This window comes from Zonotrichia albicollis, chromosome 11 (genome assembly GCF_047830755.1).
Source record: "Zonotrichia albicollis isolate bZonAlb1 chromosome 11, bZonAlb1.hap1, whole genome shotgun sequence".
Lineage (NCBI taxonomy): Eukaryota > Metazoa > Chordata > Aves > Passeriformes > Passerellidae > Zonotrichia > Zonotrichia albicollis.
Genome location: NC_133829.1, coordinates 18,777,849 through 18,805,289, shown reverse-complemented (window position 1 = coordinate 18,805,289; position 27,441 = coordinate 18,777,849). Strand labels below are relative to the sequence as shown.

Here is a 27,441-nt window from a genome sequence, read left to right as displayed (position 1 = left end):
GATCTCTGCTCTGATTATTGCTTTGCAAGCAGAGGAAGTGGGAAGGGAGACTAGGAAAGCTAGAGACACTATTTTCTGCATTTTGTGATGTTGACACTCTTTTCTCTTTCAGAATGACAACAGTTCATCGGGGGCAGGTGGGCCAGTAAAAATAACAGAAAATCGATCTAAGAAGAGCAGCTTCTTTCGATGCACGCTACTTTGATGAACTTCTAATGATAAGACTGCAGCACACTTAGAACCTTTTCTGCTTCTTTGAAAGCACAGGGTCACAAAGCCTCAGAAATAATACCACCAAGCTGCTGCTGAGAGCTCCATTGAACGTAGACTGCGATACACAAATACCAAGTGGATTTTGCTCACTAAGCCTATTGACCTGTCAGGCTCTTCTTTCTCAGATATGGAAGCTATGAAGTGGAGACACAAATGCAAGATTTAACTTGTTTTCCTTTTTTACTTTCTGTTTTATTGCCTGTTGCAAAAGCTGCTATGTTTCTTTTAACTTTGCACATCCATATTGGCCTCTTACTGCCTGTTACAGCACAATCTTACATTTGTATTTGCACAGTTTGACTTGTAAGTAAGATTCTTAACAGATTTGTGCACAGTTTTATTTCTCTTTTTAAACAAATTTATTTTCAAGCAGAAGAGCCAGGGGAAAAATTAAGTCTCATTTCCATTATTTTCTATGCTGTATACTCGTGGCCATGCAGTATGGATGTTGTTGCTCTAGTGATGAGAATTACTGTAACAATTGGCATTTAACAAATTTGTCCAGATTTTGTCTCTTAGATGCACAAATCTGTTTATGCAGAAGCTGTGGCTTCTATTCTGAATGTAGTATGCTTTTCTTTCTTTACCAGACTTAGCAAAGTTGTGTTCTGAATTGCCAGTCACTGTCTGATTCACAGATGCACCTTTCAGTTATTTGAATAAACACAGTGTCTTTCCTCACCTAACTTCCCTTTGTTAGCTCAGACTGTCTGCTCCTTGTTTTGTTTCTGATGAGGAAGCACACTCTGGATTTGAAATCACCACCACAAATTGGCCTCATCACTATCACTTAAGTGGCTTGTGGAAGCTGAATGCATGAGTTTTGAGTAACCTCTTTGTGGATTCACTTGTTCAGAAATGACTGCTTCTAAAGGTGACTTCCATTTCTACTCTTAATTCTAAGGATAGTTTGTTAATGTCTGTAAGCATTGGCACTAAGGAAGCCTCTCATTAGGGCTCTGATGTACTCCTAGTTTGCAGTTAATGCTGAATGTGTGTCTTTGGTCTGCTCGAGCAGTTGTTTTTTCATCAAAAACTGGTACAGTGACCTAGACTGTTAGAAGCAGAGGTGAAACATAGTTGCCTTTTTTTACTCAACTGAGCATTGTATAACCTAGTCTTTGTTCTACTACTTTTTTATTGTCTTCTGAGAAATTTCCTCAATGAGCAATTAAAACAGGTGCTTTAGTTCTGTTGGTGTGCCAAACGTGGACCATTGTAAGCTTTAACTCCGAGTTTGTGTCCAGCATGTTTGCTGTTAGGGGATGGGCGTGTTCTGTCATTGTCAAAGGAAATGTCTGACATGCTTTTGCTTCACTTGGTTGTCTGGAGCTGTAAACAGTGAGTTAGTTGTTACCACAGAGAACCATTTTGTTGTGTCAGGTACTGAATTTTGTCATCTCTGGGTCTGTTTGGAATAGTTTGAAAGCAAACAGGCCGATAGCATTAGATGTAAAGCTTTTGATTTTAAAGGGTTTATCCTTAGTAGCTGGTTCCATAAAGTTGTAGGTGGTTATCAGCCTGTCCCCACACGTAGTTTAATAGAAGTAGTTCTTGTAACTAGATGGTGGATCTCATAAACTGCTGTTGCTGCACTAGAACAGAGAAACCTTCATGGCAACAAGGTTTAGTGAAAAAACAAAGCAACCCTAACTGCTCTGTTGTCTACCCTTGATGTTTTTCTTGGACAGGCTAAAGCAGTTATGTTTTCTGTATGGTTAAAAAAAGTGCTTCTATACAGAAAGTGTTGTGACACCAATTATGAATGTTGTTTATTTTCAGTAATTTACCTCTGACTTACTTGGTGTCGTAATACTTTGATTTTTATCTCAGGGGTTGTCTGCAAACCAAAACTGACATGTTCTGTGTTTGGCACTGTTTACAGAATGCTTTGTATTGTTTTTCCTGTCTTCACTGTGTGGTTAAATGTTCATTCAATATTAGTCTCCATGAACTTCCCTTTGAAAGAGCCTGTAAGTAGTAGAGTCTATGAAGTGCTTCTTGAAGCAGCAGCGAATTGGGGTATCTGCTCTGTACGGGGGAGGGTGGGAGGGAGAAAAGAACTTGCTATTTTCTTACATTTAGCTGTGCTAAACTGTACATAAATGTGAGGTAAGACCATAGGAAATTCACTTTATGCATGAGAAAGTACTGCAGTAAATATTTCCCTTTGCTTATTGTTCGTGTACAGTTCATCTTTTTCTATTTGTAGAAGAATTTAATGCAATTTTGTTGTCATCTGCTGAAACTGAAGAATTCTAATTTCATGTGATCTTATGGATAAGGTAAAATGCAGATTTCTTTCTTTATGTCTTTGCCCCCACCCCACTTCTCCAGCAGTATTAAATGGCTGAGTGGCTGCACTTTATCAGTGTGCTAACTTTTGGTCAGTAGAGACCTTTCTGTGTACAGTCTGCCCTGTCAGACGTGGGAAAATGTGCTGTATCTTAGCATGCAAATCAGCTGTATGTTTTACTGGGATATTTTAGCTCTGGTTTCCTCTAGACAAGCAGGTGATGATGATGGTATGTCCTGCCTAGGCATCAGATGCTGGCTATTACAGGCTTTTCTAATATCACTATGATTGTTTTGTGCAGTCTCTGTTGTTACTTTGCTCAAGACTATATAATCTTAAGTTTTGAAGGACTCTTAACTATACCTCAGTCAACTAGTTAGTACTCTAATGCCCATTAGAATGAAAGTCATATACTTACTATTCACTTAGCAGCAAATGTATTTCTGTTTTCTTCCAGAAATTGCCATTAACCTTTCAGGAAAGCAGACATTTTTTTGGTGGATTTCAATAAAACAAAAATGCTGCCTATGCTTTGGAGTTTTAGGAGAACTTTCCCTCAGCCCCATGCCTGTGCACTATATCTTGACCTCTGTTTTTCTAAATGGTTTTTTAAAAAAAAGCCAAATGAAAAACAAGCTGGTCTCAGTGCTTTGCAATTTTAGCTTTCAGTCTGTGCTCAGCAAAACATGCACAAGAATTTTTTGTTGAGTGTATATAGAATGTGTTATTGACTTATCTGGGAGTTCTAATATTGCTAAAGCTTAAACCACTCATGAAACTTAATGCAGCTCACTTTTCTCTTTGGGGGACAGTCTCAAAAATGCTGATTGACTTTCAGACCTGTAGCTCTTTTCACAGAAAATATTTCCCATTGTGACTTTCTCCTACTAGTCTGCTGAAGTTAAGAGAATTACATGGATCATTTTCACAAGTGAATAAAGAAGTCTTGAATGTACATATCACATTAAAATATTGTGAAAGCATAATGATTTGAAAGTCCATCAATAATATGTAAAATGCATAAATGTGTTATTTGTGAAAATGCATCTGTTGTTGGGTTACCTGTTAATGTAACAGAATTTTTGCAATGTTAAACTTGCTAAGGATTGGTCTGTAGGTAATAATAGGTCTTTTTTCTCCTCTGTTCATTGAACTGCTTATACCATTCTCACTCTTACAAATAAAACTTGTATTTCTTTCTTCCAAAAAAGCAGGATTTACATTGATTTTTCTTGTTTCTGGTGAATATAACTATTTCAGTGCATTCCTATGGCCTTACGAACATTTTTGCAAATAAAACTTCAATTACCATTATTTTAATGCTATATAGCTACTAAATTCAGAATAAAAAGTATAGTCCTTGAGAAAATGCTTAATTTTGAAATAGAAGTGTTCTGCTGTGTGTGTTTAAGCACATTTTACCTCTGGTATAAAGGTGTAATGTGAAAAGCTCCTGCAGATAAAAGTGAACTTGTCATGTGGTTAACTTGTAAACCTAATCATTAAATGTGTATTGATGTATATAGATAAAAAAACCAAACCCAGCTCCTAAGAAAACCTTCATAGTCCAATAGTTTTATTATTTCATGTGAACTTTTTTACAATGTGTGTCTCAAATAAAAGTTACATAATGAAAAGTATTTTGGAGTATTTTGTATGAAATATTCCATGTAGTTTTTATACAGTTGGCATTTCCACTCTACTTCTGATACAATTGTTGTGGAAAGGTGTCCTGCTGGGTTGTATCTGTAAAGTTTAGTTTAACTAGTGGTGAACCACAAGGGTTTTTGCCTGTCTTTGCTTGTTCCTAAACTTCACTGTTCTTTAGAGCAGTCTAGAAAAATCCTTTATTTCTGTAGTGATTGCTTAAATCTGAGTATATTAGTTTGATGACCTTCAGTTTCCTAGGAAACCATTTTTCCAGACATTTAGTGTCATGAAATGCCCTTTTAAAGTGACTTCTAAACAATGCCTGCAAAGGTAACATGAGACACAATTTCCAATTTGATTAAGAATTATCTACTGACTTAAACTGTTAACATTCTCCTTTTTTTGGTTATTGTTTTAAATCAGCATTATTTGAAAGGTATGACTGAAATAAGCTGGAGCACAAACATTGCATCAATATAGCAAATATTGTTTGTCCAGTGTCCTTCAACTGAGGAACAAATCCCAAATTGAGGGATTTGGCAAATACTTGTTAGCTGTTATATTAGCAATAGTTTCTGCCTTCCAAATTATTGTGATTTGGCAGTAGCTTACAAGTGGTACAAAAAATAGCAAACCTGAGGAAAGAAGGGTTTTATCTTCCCAAGAAAGTTAATAGTTGAGACATCCTAAGAAGTAAGTGGGAAACTCAGGGATGACAGATAATTTCTGAAATGTGTTTTCTGTGTGTTTAAGCATTATCTTACATATCCCCTAGATCTGAATTGGGTTTAGATGCTCAGCAGTCCTTAAGTCCTCACAGTGGTCAGTGACACTTTAAGTACATTTGCATTCTGCATTTGTTAAAAGGAAATAGCAGACATACCTACACTACAGAAAAATGATGATTTATTACAGCTTCTGTCTGGAGCTATTTTTGGTTGCAGACTAGCACTTATGGTACAAATACTGCCCACTTGTAGATCACACATGTGGAATGGATCCACTTTTTATAATGTGGTAAATTGCCTTTTTCATAAATTATGCTTTTTCCAACTTGGCTGACCAGTGTCTCTTAAGAATTCTTGAACTATACCAAAGTAATCAATATAAAAAGATTTCATAATATTTTTTCTTTAGAAAGATTCTAATCTCCAAGAGATGAGATACATAAATGAAGCTTTTATCTCACCATCTGGAGATTTAAAGAAAGGGCATGGCATGGAATGCCAAACATACTGAAAAGTTGTGCTCTTGTATGTGTTGTAGCTGCTTCAAAAATGTTTTACTGGCTTCAGCAAAGCACATCAGCAAGAAGCTGCTGGTGTGAAGAAAAGCTGCACGAGTTCTGTGCACATAGCTGGTACTTATTGTTAGTTCAGTTTGGGAAATAAAGTTGTAAGTTATGAGCAGGGTATGAGCATTTTCCTCATCTGAGGAATTAACAGGTTTAATGAATTATGGAAAGTGTGTGTAACTGAAACTGCACTACTGAATACACTGTACTGCCTTCAGAGCGACCAAGAACTCTGTGAATATCCACTAAGTCCTGAGAATTTTACCTTAGTTAATCCTAAATATCTTCCTTGAGCAGGTGGCTGAGGTGCCTCACTGCAGCTGGGACCTTGCCTGCCTCTGCCACCCGTCCAGAGGGATGGGTGACACAGCTGTGTGTGCCAGGGCCTGCTGTTGGCACTGGGCTCTCACATCCCTGGGCGTGCTTCCACTCAGGGAAATGCTGCCATTGTGCTCCCTGACCTTTCTGCCATGGTTTGACACTTTTGTGGAACAGCTCGAGGGGATGAGGATGCTCCTGAGACACTTCCTGTGGGACAGGGTTGGCAGGGCCAGGGCTGACGCCCTTCTCTGCTGCATCCTCTGTCAGTGCTGCCTCACCTGCAGGCTCGTTTCTGTATGCAGGGGAAAGTGCAGACTCCACTTACCCAATTCACTGCAAGTGAAGTACAAATTATAGAACTTTTTTTTTTAAGAAAAGGCAAATGTTTAATTTGTTTCTATGCTGTTTGCAAATCTGTACTGCTACTTATTTTTTATCTTTTTTTTTTTCCCCTCCAGGCAACATAGGAACTAACTAGCTCTGGTCTGTATTGTAGATGAAGGACAGAATTTCTTCAACAAGGCTGATCAACTCCTGTCCCTGTCTTAATGCTGCCGAATGCTTCTTCTGAGCTTCCTCACCCAAACTGCAATGACTTTGTAACCCTCACACTTGTGCACTGAACCAATAAAACACAGGCAAAAGGCAACCACACGTGTCTTATGTACTTTTTATATGTCATTTTCCAGAACAGCACTGGTAGATGTACATGAAATTAGGAAATGGCTGAGCAGCTCCTTGGGCCAGCCGTGAGGAGGGACCGGTCTTTAAAACGAGGTCTTGATTAATTAAATGAGTTCTGCCATTTAGGCAGACAGGGCTGCATTACCCGGCCTTCGTTCGCTTCAGGGAGGGCAGGGAGAAGCCCAGCGCTGCACGAGGCTGGGCTGGAGCCCTTCCCCTTCCTCGGCTCCCGCCTAGGAGCGACGAGACCCCGGCCCGCCTCGCTGAGGGGATGGGGCGAGACCCGGGCCCGACTCGCTGAGGGGAACGGCGGTGAGGTCTCGCTGCCTGTCCCGGTGAGGGGATCAGCGGCGAGACCCCGGCCGGCCTCGCTGAGGGGATGGGGCGAGACCCGGGCCCGCCTCGCTGAGGGCACTGGCGGTGAGGCCTCGCTGCTTGTCTCGCTGAGGGGACCGGCGGTGAGGCCCCCCCTGCCGTGTCCCGGTCAGGGTATCAGCGGTGAGGCTGCCCTGCCGTGTCTCAGCGGTGAGACCGCCGGTGAGGCCGCCCTGCTCATCCCGGTGGGGAGACCGGCGGTGAGGCCCCCGTGCCCATCCCATGAGGGGACCGGCGGTGAGGCCGCCCTGCCGTGTCTCAGCGGTGAGACCCCCGTGCCCTGAGGAGACCGGCGGTGAGGCTCCCGTGCCCATCCCGTGAGGGGAACGGCGGTGAGGCCCCCATCCTCATCCCCTGAGCGGACGGGCGGTGAGGCCTCTGTGCCCATCCCGGTGAGGGAACCGGCGGTGAGGCTCCCGTGCCCTGAGGGGACCGGCGGTGAGGCCCCTTCCCGCCCCGCTGAGGGAACCAGCGCAGCCCTCGGGCCGCCCGCGCCCCCTGGCACCGTGGGGCGGGCGGGGCTGCGGTGGGTGCCGGCGGTCCCCGGGGCAGGCAGGGCTGGAGGGAGGCGGCCCCGGTCGGGGCGGAGGGCTCGGGGGCCGCACGGACTCGGGGATGGGGATGGGAACGGCTCCGAGATGGCGAAGGCGCCTCCCGCCCTCCCCGGCCTCTCCTCCGCGATAATAGAGAACTTAGGAATCGTCATTTAAAAACGTAACTCTATTCCTTAACCCTTGAACTTTCTCTCATAGGGAGGGTCCCTTTTGGAAAGCAAGAGAATTTAAAACGAAGTTTATATTTTACTTCTCTCTGAGGGTATCATTTCAACGTGCCCCGCTTTTTTAGGGTAAGACACCCTAAGAATTTAGAGTGGTGTGGTTTGCTGGAGAGCTGTTCCTTGTTATTTATTAAATACACATGGAAAGCAAAGAACAAAAGAGGAAACTGGTGAAAATTGCCTGCGCCACCTCTTTCGCTCTTTCAGTTTTTGTGCAGCAATTCCGATAGGAAAAGCTCTCCTCGACAGTCCTGCAGAGGGCACATGAACGCGGCTTGAGAAAAAGGTTACTAAAGTTTTGTTCAATATACCCCTTCAACAAAATCATAGAGGATTAATAATATAAAACCTAATAAATATTTTGCTTCTGTCTAAATTTTTCTAGTGGATGAATTCCTGGGATATTTTATAAGACCTATGCAATCTGTACAGAAGCAGGTAAGTTGAGTAAAGTAGCTTAGAAGTGTTCTGTGCTGGCAGCCTTTAGGCAATCTGCTGGAAAAGTGAACATAAATGCACAGGATCGTGAGGTGTGATTATCAACTGAAGAGAAGGGGCTGCTATTTGAATTTATCAGTGAAAAATGAGATGCATCCAATTTTTATTCATGAGTTTTGAGAGCTGTGTGTGTTACTAACTGATAGAAGCCTTTTTAGTAAGCTATTGTTGCCTCTGCTTAAAAACCATTTGTTGTTGCTGGGAAGATACTTGGGTCAATAGTATGTAACTATTAAATTTATATTGTGTGTTCTTCCAAAATGTTTCAACCAACTAAAGACCACAGGTACCTAGTTTGGTAGAAAAATAATCCTTGAGTACAACACTTGACTTTCAATTCCTTGTTCCACAGTAGGTGTTCTGGCATTCATGTTTATTTTTACATTTACTTTTGGTAATGTTGCCGAACTTGACTGCATGGTGTTGAGAGGAAGTAAAAGAAGTGACAGCTTTTCTGGTTTCTCATGTGTGAGTCACTAGATGGTGCCATTTCACTTCTCTTGAATCAGAAACTATCTGACATTATTTTTAGTAACAGTTGTTGGTTGTGTTTTCAAAAGAAAACTACTGGTCTTCTGAGTTTTTTTGGATTTTTTTGAAACTATTTTGGTTTTTTTCCTGAGACTATGCAATATAGATGTTTTGAGTTAATCAAACTAATACATTCATGAAAATGTACACAATTTTAAAGTTCTGATCTTTTAAATTGTCATCAACTTTCAGTTTTACATTCTACTACATGTTTTACTGGTCTAACAATGAGACCAGAGTTGACAAAAATACACATTTTAAATGCAGAATTGTTTGAGAGTCTTTAAGTATCTGCAGCTAATGTGAATCAGTGATGTGAAGAGGTCATGGGACATTCCCCATGGGCTCTTTCATAATTTTTAGGGCACACAGCCTCCTTTTAGTCCTGATTTTCTGGCCACATTTTCCCACTCTCTTTCCCCACTGGCTGAGGTACATGAGAGGTACAGACTCCCCAAAAAGCCTAATACCTAAAACCCCTTTCTAATGCATAACCCCCTCCAAACCCCATTTTTCTTCTTCCTTGTGTCTCTGTTCTTTTTCTCTGAACCCAGAGATTTTGCACAGTCTTAAGTGAGTAACAGTGTGTGTCAATGATTGGAATTCCTATGGAATTTATGGTTCTCCCATTGTTTCTTTCACCTCTCTGTATCTGGCCTTATCTACCACACTTCGTTTGTAAAGACACCTCCTTCTCATTGCTTTCAATCCCTCCTCTTCTAATTTTCCTCAATAATTGCCTTTACAAACCTTATTTATCACTGACTTCACTTGCTGTTCCTGGGGCCTTTTTGGTTTTGCAATTATTTGCAGTGACACCATTTTCTGTCCTTTTGTAGCCATTTCTGGATCTGTAGGCATGGCTACTGCCTGCATCCCTTTGATCACATACTGAATAAGTTGCACTTAGCAAGGGATGGTAAAAAGATGAGAGTTGCTACAGCACATAAGAGGAAAAAAAAGGCATTCTTTTATCCCACCACGAAAATGTGTCCCATTTCCATCCTTTCCATGTTTGGACTGGTACATGAGCTAACTTTCTTGTTCCCTTTGCTGTTTGTTTTACCACTTTTCCATGGTCATCTATTTGCAGATGGCACTTAATTTACTTTGCCACACACTCCCCCTTCTTCTGCTAATAGATAATCTACTGCCATTGAAATATTGCATTCCTCATCTGAGTGGATTGGTCAGCAAAATGGTGAAGGGCTGTAGTGACTGGTTGGTAATTATTTCAAGGACAGCTTGTAACCTAATTATCTGCTTTAAATTATAAATGGGTTCTCTGGCACCTGATAATAATTCAGTAGGACTCCATGTGGCTGCTCCATGATGATGTATAATTTACTCATGTGGCCATTCATCTTTTCCCCACTTTGGGGTGCTCCTTCCAGCCAGGGCTGCATCAATTGACTGCTTTTCTCTAATTAGACCATCATATATCCTGATTCCTGACTGATTTCCCTGAATTGTGACAGCAGAAAGAACAACAGTCCAGTATACCCTACACAACCAGGTTGGAGGTAACCTGTGATGGGCATGTTGGCCACAAATCCAGTAATGCCCAACCTCCTGGGCATGGATTGCCCTTCATTACCTCTGCCAAAATACCTCAACAATTTCCCAAGGGATTCTTTGAGGTATCTCAGGATCATCATCTCTTTTTCCAGGACCCCACCCTGGCTTTAACTGTGTAGGAGCAAATGTTGGGCCTTGCATTACTGGAAGTGTTAAGCAACCTTTGCTTGGTTAGCTCCTGAATGAGAATGGCCATGTGTTTCCATGGGAAGGAAAAACACACATCCCCACTGTTGGAGGTGCAGATAAGAAGCTGATAAGGAGCTGCCTAGTGGAGGTCCAGGCAGGTAACCTGTAGCCACATTTCTCTTCACAGAGAAAAGCAAGGCACATCTTCCCAAGAATATTTCTGGGTTTCACATTTCTCTGAACATCAGAGAAAAAACCCCACAATTCTTAACATTTGCTGTGCCTGTGTTGTGCCAAAGTAGAATGCAATATGGAGATTGTTTACCCACAGTGATGGGGTTTTGTTTCCTTGGCCTATCAGGGCCAGGTGAGTGTGTGTGTGTTGGGACTGTGGGCTGACAGCCATGAGATTCTGTGCAGAAGAGTGTAGAGTTGAATGCTTGGCAGATTCAGTTTAGATGTAATGTAATAGAGTGGAATATAGTATAGAATAATAGTATACTAAAGTAATTAATTAGCCTTCTTTTAATGTGGAGTCAGATGCATCATTCTCTCCCCTTGTTGAGGCTGCCTGTGAATTCAATAGTAACCACTTTCTGTCCTGGCATATTTGGCGTTTGTCTCAGTTTGTCCAGTGATGGGGTTGGTATCCATCTTTGGAAGGTGATCTCCTGATAGATTCAATTTGCCATGAGCTATCCACATTTCAGAGGTGGCCTTCTTGAAATTCTCCTGGCACACATCTTTCAAACAAGGCAAGGAGCTACCCTGAGGCTTGGTGTGCACTGATCTCATGCCCTGGGCAAGTAATGCCCAGTGATGGTGTTCTGTCACCTTTTGTGTATGGGGTCAGTCCCCAGATGTTTTGTATTTTGGGGGAGGGGATGCCATTTCTTTTGAGATGGGCTTGTAGTTCCTCACTTGGCAAAGCAAGCAGGTTCTGATGCACACACTGGGTACTCTCACTGAGCATAAAGGCCTTTCCCAACAGGCAGCTCTCTGGGTTAGAGCTGTTGAGCTGTCAAGTGGGAATGGAAACACCAAAACTGCTCAGCTTTCTGTCCTGGTAGTTTTAGTGTGTGAGCAGTCCATTTATTCCTGACTCTGAGTCTGAAGGCTCAAGGTGGTACCCAGAGCTGGGAAGGGAAGTGCTGATAGCAGGGTGTGTGCTGGAAGTTTGATGGGTGCAGCTGAAGCTGTAGGCAGCAAGAGCTTTCTCAGCTGACTTCTTTGTGAGCGCTGGCTTTGACAGATGTTTTCAAGCTTGTGGCCACACTGTGTGAGAGTGAAAAGATTTGTTAGGGCAGAGGAGTTTGTGTTGCCTTTTAAATGTGGTGCAGAGAAGGGTTTGCGCTTTGAAGTGGAAGATCAGTGAAGCCTTTTTGTCCTGATGTGGATGATTTGAGAGACGTTTGTTTCTTGGCTCTGTGCTCGGGGTGGTTTCCAGCCGGGCTCTGTGCATTTCCTTCTTTTGTGAGTCAACACCACCATCGTGTGGTTGTTTCCATGAGGGCTGACAGTGCCCAGGAAAAAGCCAAGCACTTTTCTGCCCCTGCCCCATTTGTGTGGGAGCAGTTTGTGGAAGAGCTCTGCCTTGGATCCTGGCTCTTGGCGTCTGACAGAGTGGGATCCTGCATGTACCAGTGAAAGAAGAGGAATTGTTTCACCCTTAGCTGTGCACAGCTTGTAGGTTACAAAAGAAAAGGCAATTCCAGCACAGCATTTTATTTTTAGAATGTTTTCCTGCGTGATCAGCTGCTGAACTCACACCCACTGAGCTGCATCCAGCCCTGTGGAGATGTGTTCTTTCCCTTAAGCTCCATGTACCATCTTACCCTCTCACTCTTGCACATCACAAACCCCTTCCAAACTTCCAGCAGGTATTCCCAAAGGAAACAAAAAGTTCTAACTTCATCCTCCCTTTGTAGTCTCTAAGTTAAACAAAACACACCAGTGATTTGTATTTGCCTTCTCAGCTATATATATAGCATCATCATCACATTCTCTAAAGGCAGCAGGGTCCATCACTAAAGTGAAGCATTTCAGACTGAGAAATGTGCCAGGAGACAAAGCATTTGCTGACCTTCCCTCTTCCCTGTGAAACCTGATTTTCACAATGCAATCACTTTCAAACACCTTCATTGTTGCCTAATTGAAGCATCTGTATCTGCCAGAGAAGGAAGTGTCAGGACAAAAGGCTTTACTAAATTAACCTCTTTTCCTAGCAACCTCTAAAGTGCACACAGCATGCTGGGACTGTGCACCTTCCTTCTCACATGTACAAATCAGACATTTCTGGGTCAGTTCTAGACAGAAATGTGAGGGGCACTCTGCCTAGCTTTGAGGCTACCAAAGCTGGACTTTGCAGAGCTTGAGGGATGGCATGGCCCTGGCTGTCTCCCAGAGAGGGCTGGCTTTGCACTGGGGCTCAGTGTCACTGGCACAGGGACTGCAGCATGTGGGTAATGAATCCCTGCTGGCCTCACCCCAGGGAGCCACCCCAGGAGCAGCCATGACATCAGTGTCACCTGCACACCCAAGGGCCTGGAGCAGGTGTGACACACACGGCTGTGGCAGGGCCAGGGCCAGGCATGGGCACAGAGGGGGCCATGGCACTGTGTGCACCTGTCCCTGCTGATCCCAGACACCCTTCCCTGCAGCCAAGAGGCCACTGGGACACTGGGGGGACTTGGGGAAGGGAGGGACCATTGTGACACAGCAGGGCTGCACAGAATCCACAAACTTCTGTGAACCTTTTTCAAGGTATGTTGTGACCCCGTGGGACCCAGGAGACCCTTGTGATGCTGTGCAACTTCACAGAACTCAGGCACTGTGACACCACAGAAGCTCAGGGAACCCTGGAGACTGTGGGAAAGCTGTGGAACCTGACAGAAGCCTGGGGAGCACTGGGATGCTGTGGAACCTGGTGGGACCCAGGGCCCTAGTGACACTGTAGGGCCTTTTGGGACCAGGGAGACCCTAGGGAGAATCCACACGAGGAAAGAGAGAAGGGTCAGGAAGAGCAGAGAGACAATTCAGAACGCCATGCTGCTTTGGTTACTAGAATGTTGAGTGAAGCAGACAAGCTGATCCTGGAAAACAGCAAGGAAATGTTGTGTTTAATGTTTGTTTGGGTTTTTCTTGTTACTCAGTATGAGAACCTTTTTCAATTGGCCAAACATTAATTTCCCCAAGTTGAGTCTGCTTTGCCAACAATCATATTTGCAAAGCCATGTCCCAGGGTTTATTTTGTCCTGGAAGAAGTCTCATCTTGTTTTCTATGCTTGTCATTCACAGAAGGTGGAGCAGGAGTGAGCAGCTGACTGTGCTTAGCCCACCACAGGCATGGACCCCCAAATGCACCTACATGGCACAGTGTGTGTGGGGAGTGATGCTGTCACCAGTGTCCCCTACAGCACCACCAGCACCCACAGAAACAAGGGAGACTGTCTGACCCTTTTCTGCTTCTCTGGCTGCTGAGGGCTGGAGATTGGTGCTGGACACCCAGATCCATCTCTCCCAGACACACCCCATCGGTCTGTGCAGCCTGTGCCTGCAGCTCAATCCTGATCTGTCCAGGGTCCTGCTCCAAGCCTGGGCACCTCTGGGGCTGGTCTTCTCTAGTTGGTGTCTAGCCCAGCTTGAGTTTTCCAGCCAATACCTTACTCACAGAAACACCCATCTCTTGTGGCAGCCTGTAGCAGGGCACATAGAAACAGGAGCCGGTGTGTGCCTGCAGCAGTGCCCATAGCAGTAGGAGCCGGTGTGCACCTGGAGCTGGTTGGAATGTGACCTGGAGGAGCAGGCACAACCTGTGTCCACAGATGCGTTGGTGGTATAGTGGTGAGCATAGCTGCCTTCCAAGCAGTTGACCCGGGTTCGATTCCCGGCCAACGCAGAAGAATTTTGTTCTCTCACCTGCTCCCTAATGGAAGCACAGACGCCTCGAGCCTCTGAATCGCTGGATGACGAACCTCAGCTTCTTGCCTGGTCCTCCTTTCCCTGCCATCACACACCTGTTCTGATGGACAGGTTTCTTCTCACCCCCCCACTACCCTTTCCAGGGATTCAGAAAAGGGTGATGACAAAGGTTTATCCAGCATCAGCTCTCTGGGCCTAGGAGGACGCTCTGCTTTCAGCAGTTTATTTTTTCACCTGAGATGGCTCTGTTGGTACAGGGTGAGAGGGATTTTAGGGCTGCTGCCGCAGCTGGTTGCACCTGGCAAGAGAAGCATGCTGCTGACACGGTAATGATGGAGACTGACAGTGCCCAGGTGGGGACCCAGGCATGAACTGCACTGCACGAGGCCAGTTCTGCACTTTGGGGGATAGTGGGAGGAGGCCTGTTCTATATAAAATGTCTCAGTGTATCATTGGGGTGGAATTGCTCTCCATCCTCCACCTTTTCCATCTCTGCAGTGCCAGCTTTGACAAATGACAAATGCTTTGTCCTTCCCCTTCAGAGGGGATGCTGGTACATACAATGTCTGTGTTCACAACACACAGTAATTTCATATGTAGGACTCTTCCTTGAATACAGACTGTGATACATGTGGAATTTCATTTGGGATGGCCTGGTTAGCAATCATGACTGCACATCTCAGACACCCAATGTCACCAACCCACAGGCAGGGCTGCTGCTCTTATTGGGGCTGCTTGCAACTAAGATACTCCCTCACTTTCCTAGGGACCAAGGTGAGGCTGACCAGCCTGTAGCTCTCTGGGGCCTCTTACCCTTTTCAAAGACAGGAGCCTTTTGCCTTGTTTTAGTCCTCAGGCATCTCTCCCAGTCACCATGATCATTCACTTATTGAAAAAGGCCTGACAAAACATCAGCCTGTGCTGTCAGCACTCATGGGTTCATGGGCAGGTTCACGGACAGGGGGATTGGAACTAGATAATCTTTAAGGTCCCTTCCAACCCAAACCACTCCATGCTTCTGTAATTCTCTGATTCTATAAGTTATCTATGTCTGTTATTCCCTGACCTGATCTTCCTTCACCAAGGGTGCACCATCTTTACCCCAGAGCCCCTCTGACCTCTCGGGCCTGGGGTTCCTGAGGCCTGGTTTGCAAGTGAAGATCAAGGTAAAGGAGTCATTCAGTGCATCAACCCCTTCCATGTTTTGCCTCATCAAGTTCCCAGCTCAGTCACCAGTGGGCTGTGTGTCCCTTTTGTCATGTGGGTACTTACAGAAACCCTCCTTGCTGTCTTTGACATCCCTGGCCAGGTGCAATTCCACTTCAGCTCTGGCTATCATAACTGCATTTCTGCATGCTCAGGCACAGCATGAAGATTTGAATAATAATAATTGTTAATTAGCTTATGCACTTTTGTCCTGTAAACTGCCAGCCAGATGCTTTAGGGAATATATCTGTATGGCCAATCAAAACACTTCCACCCACACCCAGGCGTGCACATGCACGCCCCACACACTGCAGGAATCCTCTGAAGAGAAGGCAGAGGCCAGGAGCCCTGGAGGCTCAGGGGAGGATGATGGTGCAGTGGTTCACAGCTATTGCAAAAAAACCCAAAATCATCTCGATATGAAAAGGAACTGCAGGTGTTCATTATTTTATTTTGACAAAAGAGAAAAAACTACAACAACCAGTTGTATGTATAGAAACCTAGAACCAGAGCAGGTGTAAGCACATGGGTGACATCCTCAGCTTGTCCTCAGAATGAATCACATCACAGTGCTGACAGCACATCCTCTTGTTGTGCCTGAGTCCTGCTGCCACAGGGCTGCTGTGAACACAGTGCTGCTGTCCAAGGCAGACACAAGGCTGAGTAACCCCAGTCCCAGGCTTTATGTTCTCATCTAGGTTTTTTTCCAAAATATTTCTATCTCCCACTGACTGCAGTTTGGGAAACCGTGCTCCTGAATTTGTGAGAAACATCTGCAAAAATCCACCCACCTGCCTTCTTATATGTTCCCCATAAGACGCTTGCCTGTTTTCCCAAAATCTGATGGACGGGTGGTTGTGTACCACAGGTAAATGGTGGCTGCTACCAGGCAAGCCAAAAAGCAGAAGGTACCAGATGGGCTTTGTCTCTGTTCTGCTTTCAGCAGCACAGGGGGGACTTGTTGTAGCAGGACATCCCCGACGTGGTAATAATTAGCATTGACTCCATGATTCCAGAAGGCTGATCAATCACTTTATTACACTGTACTTATTAAGAAACTCATCACCCTTACAGACAGTCTGGTACAGTTTGACCCACTTGGTCCCTTTAAGTAAAACACCATCACCAGTGGTCAACCAAGAAATCACCCTTTGGTAAACAAATCTCCATAACACATTTCACATGTTCACATCAACAGGTGCAGCAAGTGAAGATAAGAATTGTTTCTCATTCTGTTCTCTGATCTTCTCCCAGCCTTCCCCAGGACAATGCCTGGGAAAGCTGTGCCTGTTGCTCTCTGTAACCAGAGAGCGGCTGCCACAGGGGTGGTTCCTGGGAGGAGGTGAAAGCTCTAACAGCAAGTGGGGCATCACAGTGTGTTATATTCATTGTCCTCCGTTTTGGGGCTAACGGGGCATTCCTGTCACCGTGCACAGACTGTCAGTACTGCTGGGGTTGCAGGGCAGGGTGGAATTACAGATGACAATATCTACTTGTGAGAAAGACACAAAGCAGAAAGCAGAGTGGCGCAGCGGAAGCGTGCTGGGCCCATAACCCAGAGGTCGATGGATCGAAACCATCCTCTGCTAGGAATGCTTTTTTCTGTTCCCTTTTCCCGGGAAGCGGAGCCATGGCCGGGCCAGCAGGTGGCGGCGCAGTCATTGTGCCAAGGCGGCCGGTTAGCTCAGTTGGTTAGAGCGTGGTGCTAATAACGCCAAGGTCGCGGGTTCGATCCCCGTACGGGCCAGCTTAGCTTTTCCTGAGCATCAATCATTTTTCTTCCCGTCCGGCTCTCCCTTTTTTGGCAATGATGGCGCAGGGAAATAGTCTGTAGGAAAGCAGGGATCCTCCCCGTGCTGCTCAGCCCTGGCGGAGGGTCTGAGAGAGCTTCTCGGTTCTCCCCCTGTTCTCCCTACTCCTCCTTTTGCAGGTGTTCATTCCAGCTAAGGATAAACTCCACTGGTGCCCATGGCAGGCGCATCATCTCCAGCAGCCCTCAGACCTGGCAGTGACCTCAGCTGTGCCATGGCTGGATTCAGGTGTGCAGCACTAACCACTGCACCTGCTGCTGCTGTGCAGGGGCTGAGGGTCACACCTCGGCCACCAAGGTTTATTGTGGCCATCTGATGACAGGAAAGAATCAGCTGGGGTACAGATGGAGCCTTGGTGGGCAGGCAGGGCAGTGGAGTCAGTTGTCCTGAGAGAAGGACTCTTGGGGTGTCCCTCCTTGTGTCAGGATGCTGCCCAAGGTCACTCTGTGAGATTGAGAGCCCCCAGTCTGTGGCATTTTGTGTTACCCTTTTTTTGCACGTTCTGTGTTACCCTTCTAAAATCTTGAGAATTCGGAAGTCACTCAGGTAGTACAAATTCCACTTGACATCACACATCTCTGTGCAAATATTGACAGAGCCTTAATTAGTTTGATTTGCTTATCTGCTTTAACTGCTTTATAAGGCAAATCTCATAAAATTATCTGTGGATTTTATAAGCCTCCTTGGCAATGCTACAGTCAACGTTGCCCATTTAAACAATGAATAATTGTCAGAAAGCAGGTTTGCACAGGAAGTGCATCAGTCAGTGTCCTGCCCTAAGGACCCCAAGAGTGACAAATGTCCACGTCCCCCACTTTCAGCCACCAGCAAGGCTCAGTGTGTAACCCCAGGAGGCACAGGCTGTCTGTAATCCCACAGTGGCAGAGGGGCATTAGATGCCACCCAGGCCATCATATCCTTATCCCTCTATTTTCCCACACTTATGGCTCTCCAAAACCACCTTGGTCCCTCCTATTCCCCACTTTTCATTCCTGCCCTGAACATCCCATAAGTCACAATCTGAAATTGCTCTTTCCTTGTATCCCCCAGTGTGACTTTGCCCCTAGTGAGGGACCAGCTGTGACCTGCAGTGGCCCCATTCACCCTCTGGCTGGGAGCCAGCTCTGAGCCCAACAAGAGCCCTGGGAGCTGCTGGGACAGGGAACCCCTGGCACTGTGGAGGTTCCCAGGGCTACTCCACCTCCCCCTGCTTGTCTTCATTGCTGAGCTCTTAACCACCTAACCTAATGCTCTCATGGGGTAGGAGTGTTGCCTGCAGCCCTGGCTGACCCTAACAACCCTCAAAAACACTCCACATCCTGCCCTGTCCCTTCCCGAGGTGCTGCACCCCAGCCAAGCCCCAGCAGCTTGGGGCAGGGGCTGCCCTCACTGCAGCTCCAGCAGCATCTCCAGCCCTGCAGAGAACAAGGCTGAGGGTATGAGAGGGGCTCAACACAGGGTATGGGGTGACAGGGGCCAGGGAAGGGGTGTCAGGGCTGTAGCTGCAGCTCAGACATGGGATGCAGCTCTGGCTTCTCAAGTGGGACCACTCTTGAGCACTGATATTCTAGAATTCGACCTTCTTCCTTGGTGCCACTTCCCTCCAGGGCTTGATCCCATGGGACTGTGTCAAGCAGGAGGCCAAAGTCTGCTCTCCTGCTGCCCAGCATTGTGACCACAGCTTGTGCCTGGCTACCTCCTTCAGGCCTCTGAACTCCAGCACCTCAGTTTTACCAAGGGGAGCAGCTGCACTTTGTTATTTGATCAGAGTAGGAGAAACCCAGACCTTGCAAACCTCATTTTAACACCTGTTGAAGCAGGCTTGTGAGAGAGAGATCTTGAGTTTAGGAATCACCATCTAACTCCTTTCTCTTTCTCCTAATTAGAGACATGGAATTCATCAGCATCCCCTGAGCTCCCAGAGCCATCAGGAGGCACCCTACTGCCTGGAGACCCTCTGGAACCATGCCTGGTAACACCTGAGCCCCAAGAAACCCACTCACCTGCTTTAGGTACTTGGGTATGTCCTGCCCTAAGTGATGGAGCTGTTCCCTCCCTTATCTGGCCCAACCTCCGCTCTGACCTGGCTCCTGAGGCAAAGGGGGCTGCAATGCTGTGTAAATGAATAATCACATCAGCACCACTGGGAGGACTGAACCTGGGATTGTGTCTTGGGAGAGATCAATCTGGTTTCAGATATTGTAATATATGCTGTAAAGAGGCAGATGGGGAAACAGGAGGAGCCAAATGCAGGAACATTTCCAAGCAGCCTGCATGGCCAAAGGAAGTTTTGGAAATAAGAACCAACAGCTCCGTTTTCTGTATTACAAATCATGGTTTTAGTTTAATACATACAACACAGGCAGCTTCAACAAGCACAATTTACAATCATTGTCAAGCACTGCAGTCCATCTGTTCCAAGGCTCTCTCAGGCACTGTTGCCGGCCCCGCTGCCCTTGCCAGAGGCCGCTGCCTTCTGCCCGCGGCTGGCGCTCGGCTGCCGGATCCTCTGGGCAGATCCTTCCCGGCTGCTTCTCTCGGCCACAACCTGGGAGCCACCCACAGCACAGCTGCTTTTATTCCTCCCTGAATAAACAAACACATCCATCAGCTTTCACATCCCAGCCCCAGCATCCCCACACAGCAGCTAGGCACAAGCGTTCCCTCAGGAACCATGCAGGAGGCAAAATTCCATTAATGTCACAAACATCTCCAGCATCCAGTGCACAAAGCAAATTGGTGAATTCAGCCCAACAGGTATCAGTGCCACTAATCCCAAAGAAGTGACAGTAGAAGCATTTTTAATTTTCATGAGGTTTCATCTCCCAAGTAACCAGCCACTTTGTTCCAGTCATTGCACACAGGAACAGCAGCACAGCAAACAGCACTGCTGGAGCACCAAGAGTTTCCAGCACCTCGAGCTGGGATAAGTGAAAGGATGTGCCAGTGTCCACTGGTGTCTGAGACTGCTGCCACATCATCAGACCACACACACCTCTCTCCATATCACTTCTGTCACTCAATGAGCAGATCTGGATTCCCTGTCATCTCTTGGGGTTCTCAGGAGCTCAGACTTCTACACAGGATTTCAGATGTTGTCACAGAGCTCAGGAGGTGACAGTTCCCCTCCTGGAGGCACAGCTGGTGGGCTCCAACAGGCAGGGTGGGTACAAAGGTAGAAACTGAGCGAGGCAAGGGGCAACAGGATCCTGTCAGAGGAGAGAGGGACAGACTCACTGCTGCTGATAGAATGAGGGACACTGACTTTTCCTGCCACTCCCTCAGGTGAGAAGTAGGACTCACTTTAGGAAAGAGAATAAAAGGAACATGATGTACAGCATTTACTAAAGATGGCAACCTCCATGAAGCATCATAAAATGAGGAAACAAACCAGGGATACAGTGGGCTGTAGTTACATGCACACAATTAAAATGAAGAGTGACATTTTGGCAGCCACTCACAGTGTGCAACCTGCACAATATCAACAGCTGCTCTACACTCTAGAGTCTCCATGGACATGATCTTGGGTCATCTGTGCTATGGACAGCCCACAGTTACTCACCAGACCATCCTGCCTCCTTGGAGCACTGTCTGGGAGCAGGACTCACATCAGTACTAAAAGCTAACACCTTGATGCACCAGCAAGACAATCTAAGAACTTCCAAGCAGAAGCAAGTGGCTGTTATTAATCCATAAAATTTGGGTGGCACAAAAATCCATTCACTTATCCCAGCCAAGTCAGGTGCTCTTGGTAAACTCTCTTCTTGTGAAGCAGGGCAGTTTTGTGCCAGCAGCCACCACCCCAGGTCAGCCTTGCCAGCTGTGCTGTAGCTCAGGCACCTTAAGCAGCTTCACTAAAGCAAGTGCTGTGGATGAAAACAAACACACTGGGCAGAGGTAAGATGTGATCTCACAGTATTTGAGAGAACAGTGGCAGGAGGAATAGAAGCATTATTCACCATGATGCTTTTAGCTATCCTGGACACGTCCCCAGTGTCCTCCTGTCTCCCATGCATGTGTCTGCTGAGAGGGCAGGTCCTGAACCCACCCACAGTTCCAGCTGTGTGCACACACACCCTGGTACCCTAAAACACTCCTGGAGTGGGGCCCTCCATGTTCTGACCAAAACAACCTGGGGAGAAAGAGTCATTGGGCTGAAGAGAAGCTGGGCTCAAAGCACAGGCCCTCCATCCCATAGCCTTGAATCACAGCAAAACAAACCAGTTAAACTGCATAAATACCCAGAATATTTCTGGAAGCAGCCTGTGCAAACCCATGTACCAGACAAGGACAGCTTCTGAAGCGTGCAGGGACAGACATGGTTTGTGCTTCTCTCAGTTACACTATCAGAGATAACAGATTCAATTACCACAAAGCACAAAAGCAGCTGAATGAACACAAACTCTCTGTAATTCAAGTACTACAGAGGAACAAAAGGATTCCACTGATATTTTCCTTGCTGACTGTCATGGTTTGACACTGGACAGATGCTGGGCACCCACAAAAGCCATTCACTCACCCTCCCATGTTACACCCAGGCAGAGTCCTCACTTTTCTCAGAGCTCTGTTGAATCTGATTTTTTAGTGTTTCTTTAGTAGGGTGGGGGGAAAGAATGAATTGTCACTCAGTTATAATTCAAACTTGTATCTCATTACTGTGCAGCAAAACCACATGACAAATCTGGCATTTACAGTATTCCTCTAAATCCTTTTTCTTCTGTCAGGTCTTGCCTCGCAGAGCATGAAAAGGAGGGAAAATAAAAGCTTGATAACCAGCCTGAAAAGACATATTGAAAAAATTATGGCAGTGCAGCAGAGAGGAAAGCTCAGAGCCTCAGGTAACCCTCAAACCTCCTGCAGGAAAAGACCTCCATGGCCACCCATTCTTCTGGGACTAGAGCCACAGCAGGTTGTGAGTATTCCAGACTAGACTTTTTGCAATTTACTTCCCTTCTCATCACCTTATCATCACACTTTTATTAATACCTCCTGGGAGGTGAAAGGTACAGGAACTTTTAACCAAGGCAATTTCAGAAAGCCCAGTACAGCTGAGAAAATTTTTGTCAGTTCTAAAATAATTGACATATTGATAATTTCTGTACCAAAAAATAATAGAGGTCTATAGATTGAAGCTAGTTGGTTGCCTATAATACAGAAAAAATATTAATTTTGGAATGTGAGCCTGGGGGAAGGGAGAGGAACAGCAACAACTTCACATCAGGAATGCTCTGTGCACAGAACCTGTCCCATGCATTTACCATGTCCATCATTAGACAAAACATGAATCAAAGCCTCTCATCCAAAAGGTTTAAACTCTATTGTTTATGGTAGGAAAAGCTGAGGGGAGTGAGATTGCAGGGTAAGATCCAGAAGGCAACCTAACTGCTCCTCAGTGACTGCAGGAAACCCAATCATTGGACTGGTATTGATGGAGAGCTGGAAAAAAACCGAGTAAGAGCAACTAAGTAAGAAAACCATGATCAGATTCTGTAAGTCCTTTAATTAGTCCTATATAAGTCACCAATAGGTCATTCTACAGATCTTTTTTCAGAGAAGCATGCAGACCACCAAGTGTCTGGGAATATTTTCAGGTGCAAGGCACACATCAGCACCACTCACACCCCCTGGGGATATTTCATTTACAATTAAAGCATAATAGCCAGTATAACCCACAGGAAAATTCACTGCATGATGTATAAACCCCAGATTAAATAAATGTAAGATAAATCCTTTGCATATCCAAGGGGATTCCCTCTGCCATATCAGAGCCTTACACAGAATTCTCCTTGTCAGCATTATCCTTATCTCCTTAATACAGAAGTCCACACTACAAATCCCACATCAGGGTGAACCCTGAGATACCTCAAGGCTGAGGGGAAGAGCAAAGCAAAGCAGCTGGCATGGCAGACCCAAGAGTCTGACAGCCACCACTGCAGAAGGCTGCTCACAGCCAAAGACAGACTGCACAAAGGGAAAGAAACAAGTGAGAAAAAGGGATAAATGGGGAAGGATAAAACCCCACAAAGATGGCAAGCAGAACACACAAGAAGGACAAAGTTAGCAGCAAGCTGTGTTATACATTGAAGAATATTTATGAAACAACTGAAGAGCAACACTTACAATTCTGAGGCCTTGACTGCATCTAAGTATTTACACAGGAATTAAGCAGTTAAAAATGCAGGGCAGAAAAGGACTTGTGATTGTCCACAGCATATTTTTCCACACAGACCATAAAAACTCACCATGTGAACCTCTGAGAGCCCATGGCTGGTGATGGGCTCAGTGTTTTTTCCAACAGGCACTGAGAGTTTCCCTGGGCAGGAGAGCATTCTGACCCTGCTATGCACAACTCCTTTCCTCCTGTGTCAATTAGCTCCTCGCAGCCCTAAAATCCACACACCAAGTGACAGCTCCACAAAGGAGACAGGTTTTGAAAAGCAAGCTCATGTTAACAACACATTCAGAAGAGAAATTAGCTGGGGTAAAGCTTCAGGAAGTAATTTTATGGTAAGACACTCTCTGGGGAAATGGGGAATGTGAAAAAGAGGTTGGAGTGCAGAGTGAGAGAAGCAGCAGAGACTATTCAGCAGCCCAAAAAAGAGCAGGGCACTGATATATGCACGTGTATAGAGAGGTAGAAAACTGCAGGGAACCAGCAGGGACTTGAGGGCTGGCTGATGGAGACAGAAAGTACAGAAATATGTGAGAAATGGGTTACTTAATTACACATATGTCTAGTCTAGCCAAACTCATCACTGTCCTTAACCCTGCCCCTCACACACACAGAAAGGACACCTGGGAAATTCCTTCTGTTTCAATCCAGCACTTTCCCTCCCAAATGAAATGCTGAGGGACCATTTTGAATGAAGCTTAAATTAAGCTGCATCCAGCTAAATATGCCAGATGGATGCTGCAATACCCACACAGAGCAATTTGCAGGCAGCTGTCAGGGATTCAGTTACCAGCCAGCACAGAAGGCCATGGCTGTGTGCTGTGGGAAAATACAGAGCTACTGATTTCAGACTCCCTGATGCTTCTTCAGCACAAAAGCTGAAATAACCACAGGGCATCCCCCAGCACCAATAGTGCTGATCAGAACTGCTGCATCAGCTTTATTTCAGCTGGTTTTTAAAGCCTCCTGCACCAGGATGTGCTGGGAGGCCTCAGCCAGATCTCATTCCTGACACAAGTGGAGCAGAGCAGGCTTGGGTGGGACCAGGATTCCCTGAGCCCCTTGTCTGCCTCCTGACAGGGCAGGGAGTGCAGGGCTGAGCTGAAAGGCACCAAGCAGCTGGAGAAGCTGGCACAGGACAATGCTGCTCTTGTCACAAGCACAGAGCTTGGGCTGTGAAACTCAAACAAGTCCCAGCAATGCAGAAGAGGCATCTCCCCCAGCAAATGCCTGGTCCTGCATGGAAGCTGCACCATCTTCTTCTTAAATGAAAGCAGCACCTTCCAACAAGAGATTGCAGAGCCAACAGCAGGCAGCACTTAGGTTCCCCCTCCTTACAGCAGCTCCCAAAGGGAAAGGAGGCAAGGCAAGGCAAACCCACCAGTCCTGCAGAACAGATCCAGCCCAGAGGCCACCCCCAGCCACCCCAGAGACACTTACCCACTCCTGAAGGATGCACTTGGACTGTGCCCACAATGAGAAAGCTCAGTGAAAGACAAGTGATTCTTTTTCAAGTTAAGGATGGTAAGTTTAGATCAGGTATTGGAAAGAAATTCTTGTCTAGGAGAGTTGTGGAGCCCAGGAACAGACTGCCCAGAGCAGCTGTGGCTGCCCCATCCCTGGAAGTGTCCAGGAGCCACCTGGGATAGTGGAAGGTGTCCCTGACCATGGCAGGGAGTGGAATGAGATGAGCTTTAAGGTCCCTTCAACCCAAATCATTCCCTGATTCTGTGATCCTTACAAGGAGGACTGGACAAAATACATCCTTCATATCAACAGGATCTCACCAGCACTTCTTATACTCACAGAAATGAAAACACAGGACTAAAGTTGTGCAAAGCCCCTGCTCAGCTTAAATTCTGCCTAAAGCATTTTCTGAGCATCAGCTTTTCAGTGACAATTTTATTCACACAGGAATTAGCTGATGTCAGCAGATGCTGTGTGACAGCAAAGTCACCTGGGCTGGCAGAAACTAAAGAGAGAATTCACTCTCACTTTGATTCAAACTGAGTTAGGGCTCTAATTTAACACAAGCTTACAGAAAACCAAAAACCTGACACAGTTGGGAAGACCAAGTCTTCTGACAAGGTACAGAAGTGCTGTCCATTGCAATTGGTCAGGGATGAATGTGAAAAGAAAGAGGAGGCCCAAGTGCCTCTTCACCACCATTACCAAGCAACAGCTTTGCAAAGAGGGCAAATCCAAGCTTAGCATTTAATGTTTGACCACATCTGCAGCATAACTGTGGCTTGATGGTACAATCTTCCTGTTTCAGCAATTCCAGTGCATTAACTTGCACCAAGGACATATTTTAATCTTGGGAAATAAGGCAGCAATTGGCCAAACTGGCTGCTGAAAGCCAAACTAATACCAGAAATATTTACCACAAACAACACCACAAGAGAAATTAACTTTTCCACTGTGAATCCAGGCTTAGTGACAGCAGACTTATTTTAAACCTTTTGGAAGTAATCCACTGAGTTGGCGAGCCAAAAGTCACTTCAAGGAGTAAATAGAAATTTTATTAGAACTGGTTAGGAATAAAATAAAATTATGTATATATATTTTTATATATATATGGCACAAGTTCAGGGCTATGGTTGTTACTGTCCATGGACATTAGAGTATTAAGGAGAGATAAATACATTCAAAAGCAGTAACTGCTTTAGCTGACAGCCTTCTACTTCATCTTCCCACACAAATACCATCTCTAGAGGATGGAAACCGCTGGATGAGTGTTAGAAACCACCACGCACAGGGGGATAAAGGAAGCAACACAGCTTTCCTCCTTTTCCAGGAATTCCTCGTGGCCCGGAAACCTTTTTTTGTTACATACAAAGAAAGCAGTACTGAATAATACCGTAGATTAAAGTGAAATTTTTTTCTGGTAAGGGCTTGGCGAGCAGAAGTAGCACAAGTACTGCAGCAACCTCTGCCCAAAACCCATGAACAGTAAGACAAAAGGGGTTCGGGCCGGGGCTCACCCGGAGCGGGCCCCTCGGGCCGGGCCAGGGCTCACACGGAGCGGGCTCCCCGGGCAGAGCCGGACCGGGGCTCACACGGAGCGGGCCCCCCGGGCAGAGCCGGACCGGGGCTCACACGGAGCGGGCCCCCCGGGCTGAGCCGGGCCAGGGCTCACACGGAGCGGGCCCCCCGGCCAGAGCCGCCTCCCGGGCTCGGCCGAGCGGCCCGCGGGCCCCTTCCCGCGGCGGCCCGGGCACGGGGCAGCGCCAGGCGCGTTCCGGGCCGCAGCGGCCGCAGCGCGGGCCCGGGGGCCGGCGGGCTCCGGCCGTGCTCGGGGAGCTCCGCCCGGGAACTGCCCGGGGAAGGGCCCCGTCCGCCCCGTTCCGCCCCTGCCCGCCGCGTACCTCGGCTGTCGGCGGGGATCGGCGCCGGCGCGGCGGGGCCGCTCTCGGCTGCCGGCGGGAGCCGCTGCCCGGCGCACATCGACTTCAGCACCTGGAACACGGCGAGCGGCGCCACGTTCATGCGCAGCAGGTCCAGCAGCACCCTGCGGGGGACACCGGCAGCGCCTGTCACAGGGGGCTCCGGCCTCACCGGCGGCTCCCGCGGGGGCACCCCCACCGCTCACCGGAACACCTCCGGGTCCAGCCCGCTGCCCGCCGCCTGCGCCAGTTCGAACAGCTCCGCTTCCTCCGCGCTCAGCAGCTGCTTCCGCCGCAGCCGCGTCTCCGCCATCGCCGCCGGTGCCGCCATTCCCGCCGGCCCCTCCGACATGGCTGTGGGGCCACGCCCCGGGCCCGGCCTCCTCACACCAGGGCACGCCCCCACACTGCTCAGCCCCGCCTCCGCCGGCCCGGCTCGGCTGCTCCCGGCGCGGCCGGCAGGTGGCGCTCCAGCCGCGGCCCCGGCCTGAGCGTCCGCGTAGGGACGGTGAGAGGGGTGAGGGCGTGCGGGGTGTGA

At 46.9% G+C, this 27,441-nt stretch overlaps 2 protein-coding genes and 3 non-coding genes across 7 annotated transcripts in view; 4 read left to right on the top strand and 1 right to left on the bottom strand.

Moving 5' to 3' along the window:
• The window catches only part of RAB8B (RAB8B, member RAS oncogene family), a 29,116-nt gene extending 22,628 nt beyond the window's left edge, over window positions 1–6,488 (top strand). Inside the window, exons 8-9 of one of the 2 annotated variants that reach the window (XR_012582192.1) lie at window positions 113–2,558; window positions 6,293–6,488. Coding sequence is in view for 1 of the 2 variants with exons in the window: in XM_074549716.1 (XP_074405817.1) it covers window positions 113–205 (93 nt within the window). In the remaining variant the exon portion in view is untranslated. Of the gene's footprint in view, window positions 1–112; window positions 4,210–6,292 lie in introns of those variants that run through there. The other variant, XM_074549716.1, reaches the window with a different exon arrangement.
• Window positions 6,489–14,233: 7,745 nt separating this feature from the next.
• TRNAG-UCC (transfer RNA glycine (anticodon UCC)) lies at window positions 14,234–14,305 on the top strand. Its single transcript has one exon. It is a non-coding gene; the product is annotated as a tRNA-Gly (tRNA).
• A 2,746-nt stretch (window positions 14,306–17,051) lies between these two features.
• On the top strand, window positions 17,052–17,123 carry TRNAM-CAU (transfer RNA methionine (anticodon CAU)). Its single transcript has one exon. It is a non-coding gene; the product is annotated as a tRNA-Met (tRNA).
• An 84-nt stretch (window positions 17,124–17,207) lies between these two features.
• On the top strand, window positions 17,208–17,281 carry TRNAI-AAU (transfer RNA isoleucine (anticodon AAU)). The gene has a single exon. It is a non-coding gene; the product is annotated as a tRNA-Ile (tRNA).
• Window positions 17,282–19,660: 2,379 nt separating this feature from the next.
• LOC102072605 (mitotic-spindle organizing protein 2B) lies at window positions 19,661–27,441 on the bottom strand. 2 transcript variants are annotated; one of them, XM_005490326.4, is made up of 3 exons: window positions 27,110–27,326; window positions 26,886–27,028; window positions 19,661–19,931 (listed from the first exon to the last, which is right to left on the bottom strand). In XM_005490326.4, exons 1-3 carry the CDS (start codon window positions 27,253–27,255, stop codon window positions 19,774–19,776), a joined length of 447 nt encoding a protein of 148 aa, XP_005490383.4. In that variant the 5' UTR covers window positions 27,256–27,326; the 3' UTR covers window positions 19,661–19,773. The 2 variants fall into 2 exon arrangements, with proteins under 2 accessions (XP_005490383.4, XP_074405815.1); XM_074549714.1 differs by lacking the exon at window positions 19,661–19,931 and adding an exon at window positions 26,014–26,336 and having other exon boundaries at window positions 27,110–27,441.

Excerpts from the sequence above, each read along its gene's own strand:
- LOC102072605 (XM_005490326.4), bottom strand. The coding sequence starts at position 27,255 with ATGTCGGAGGGGCCGGCGGGAATGGCGGCACCGGCGGCGATGGCGGAG. Across the intron at positions 27,029-27,109 it reads CTGGACCCGGAGGTGTTCCG|GGTGCTGCTGGACCTGCTGC; the intron begins GTGAGCGGTGGG and ends TGTCCCCCGCAG. Across the intron at positions 19,932-26,885 it reads GATCCCCGCCGACAGCCGAG|GGAGGAATAAAAGCAGCTGT; the intron begins GTACGCGGCGGG and ends TTGTTTATTCAG.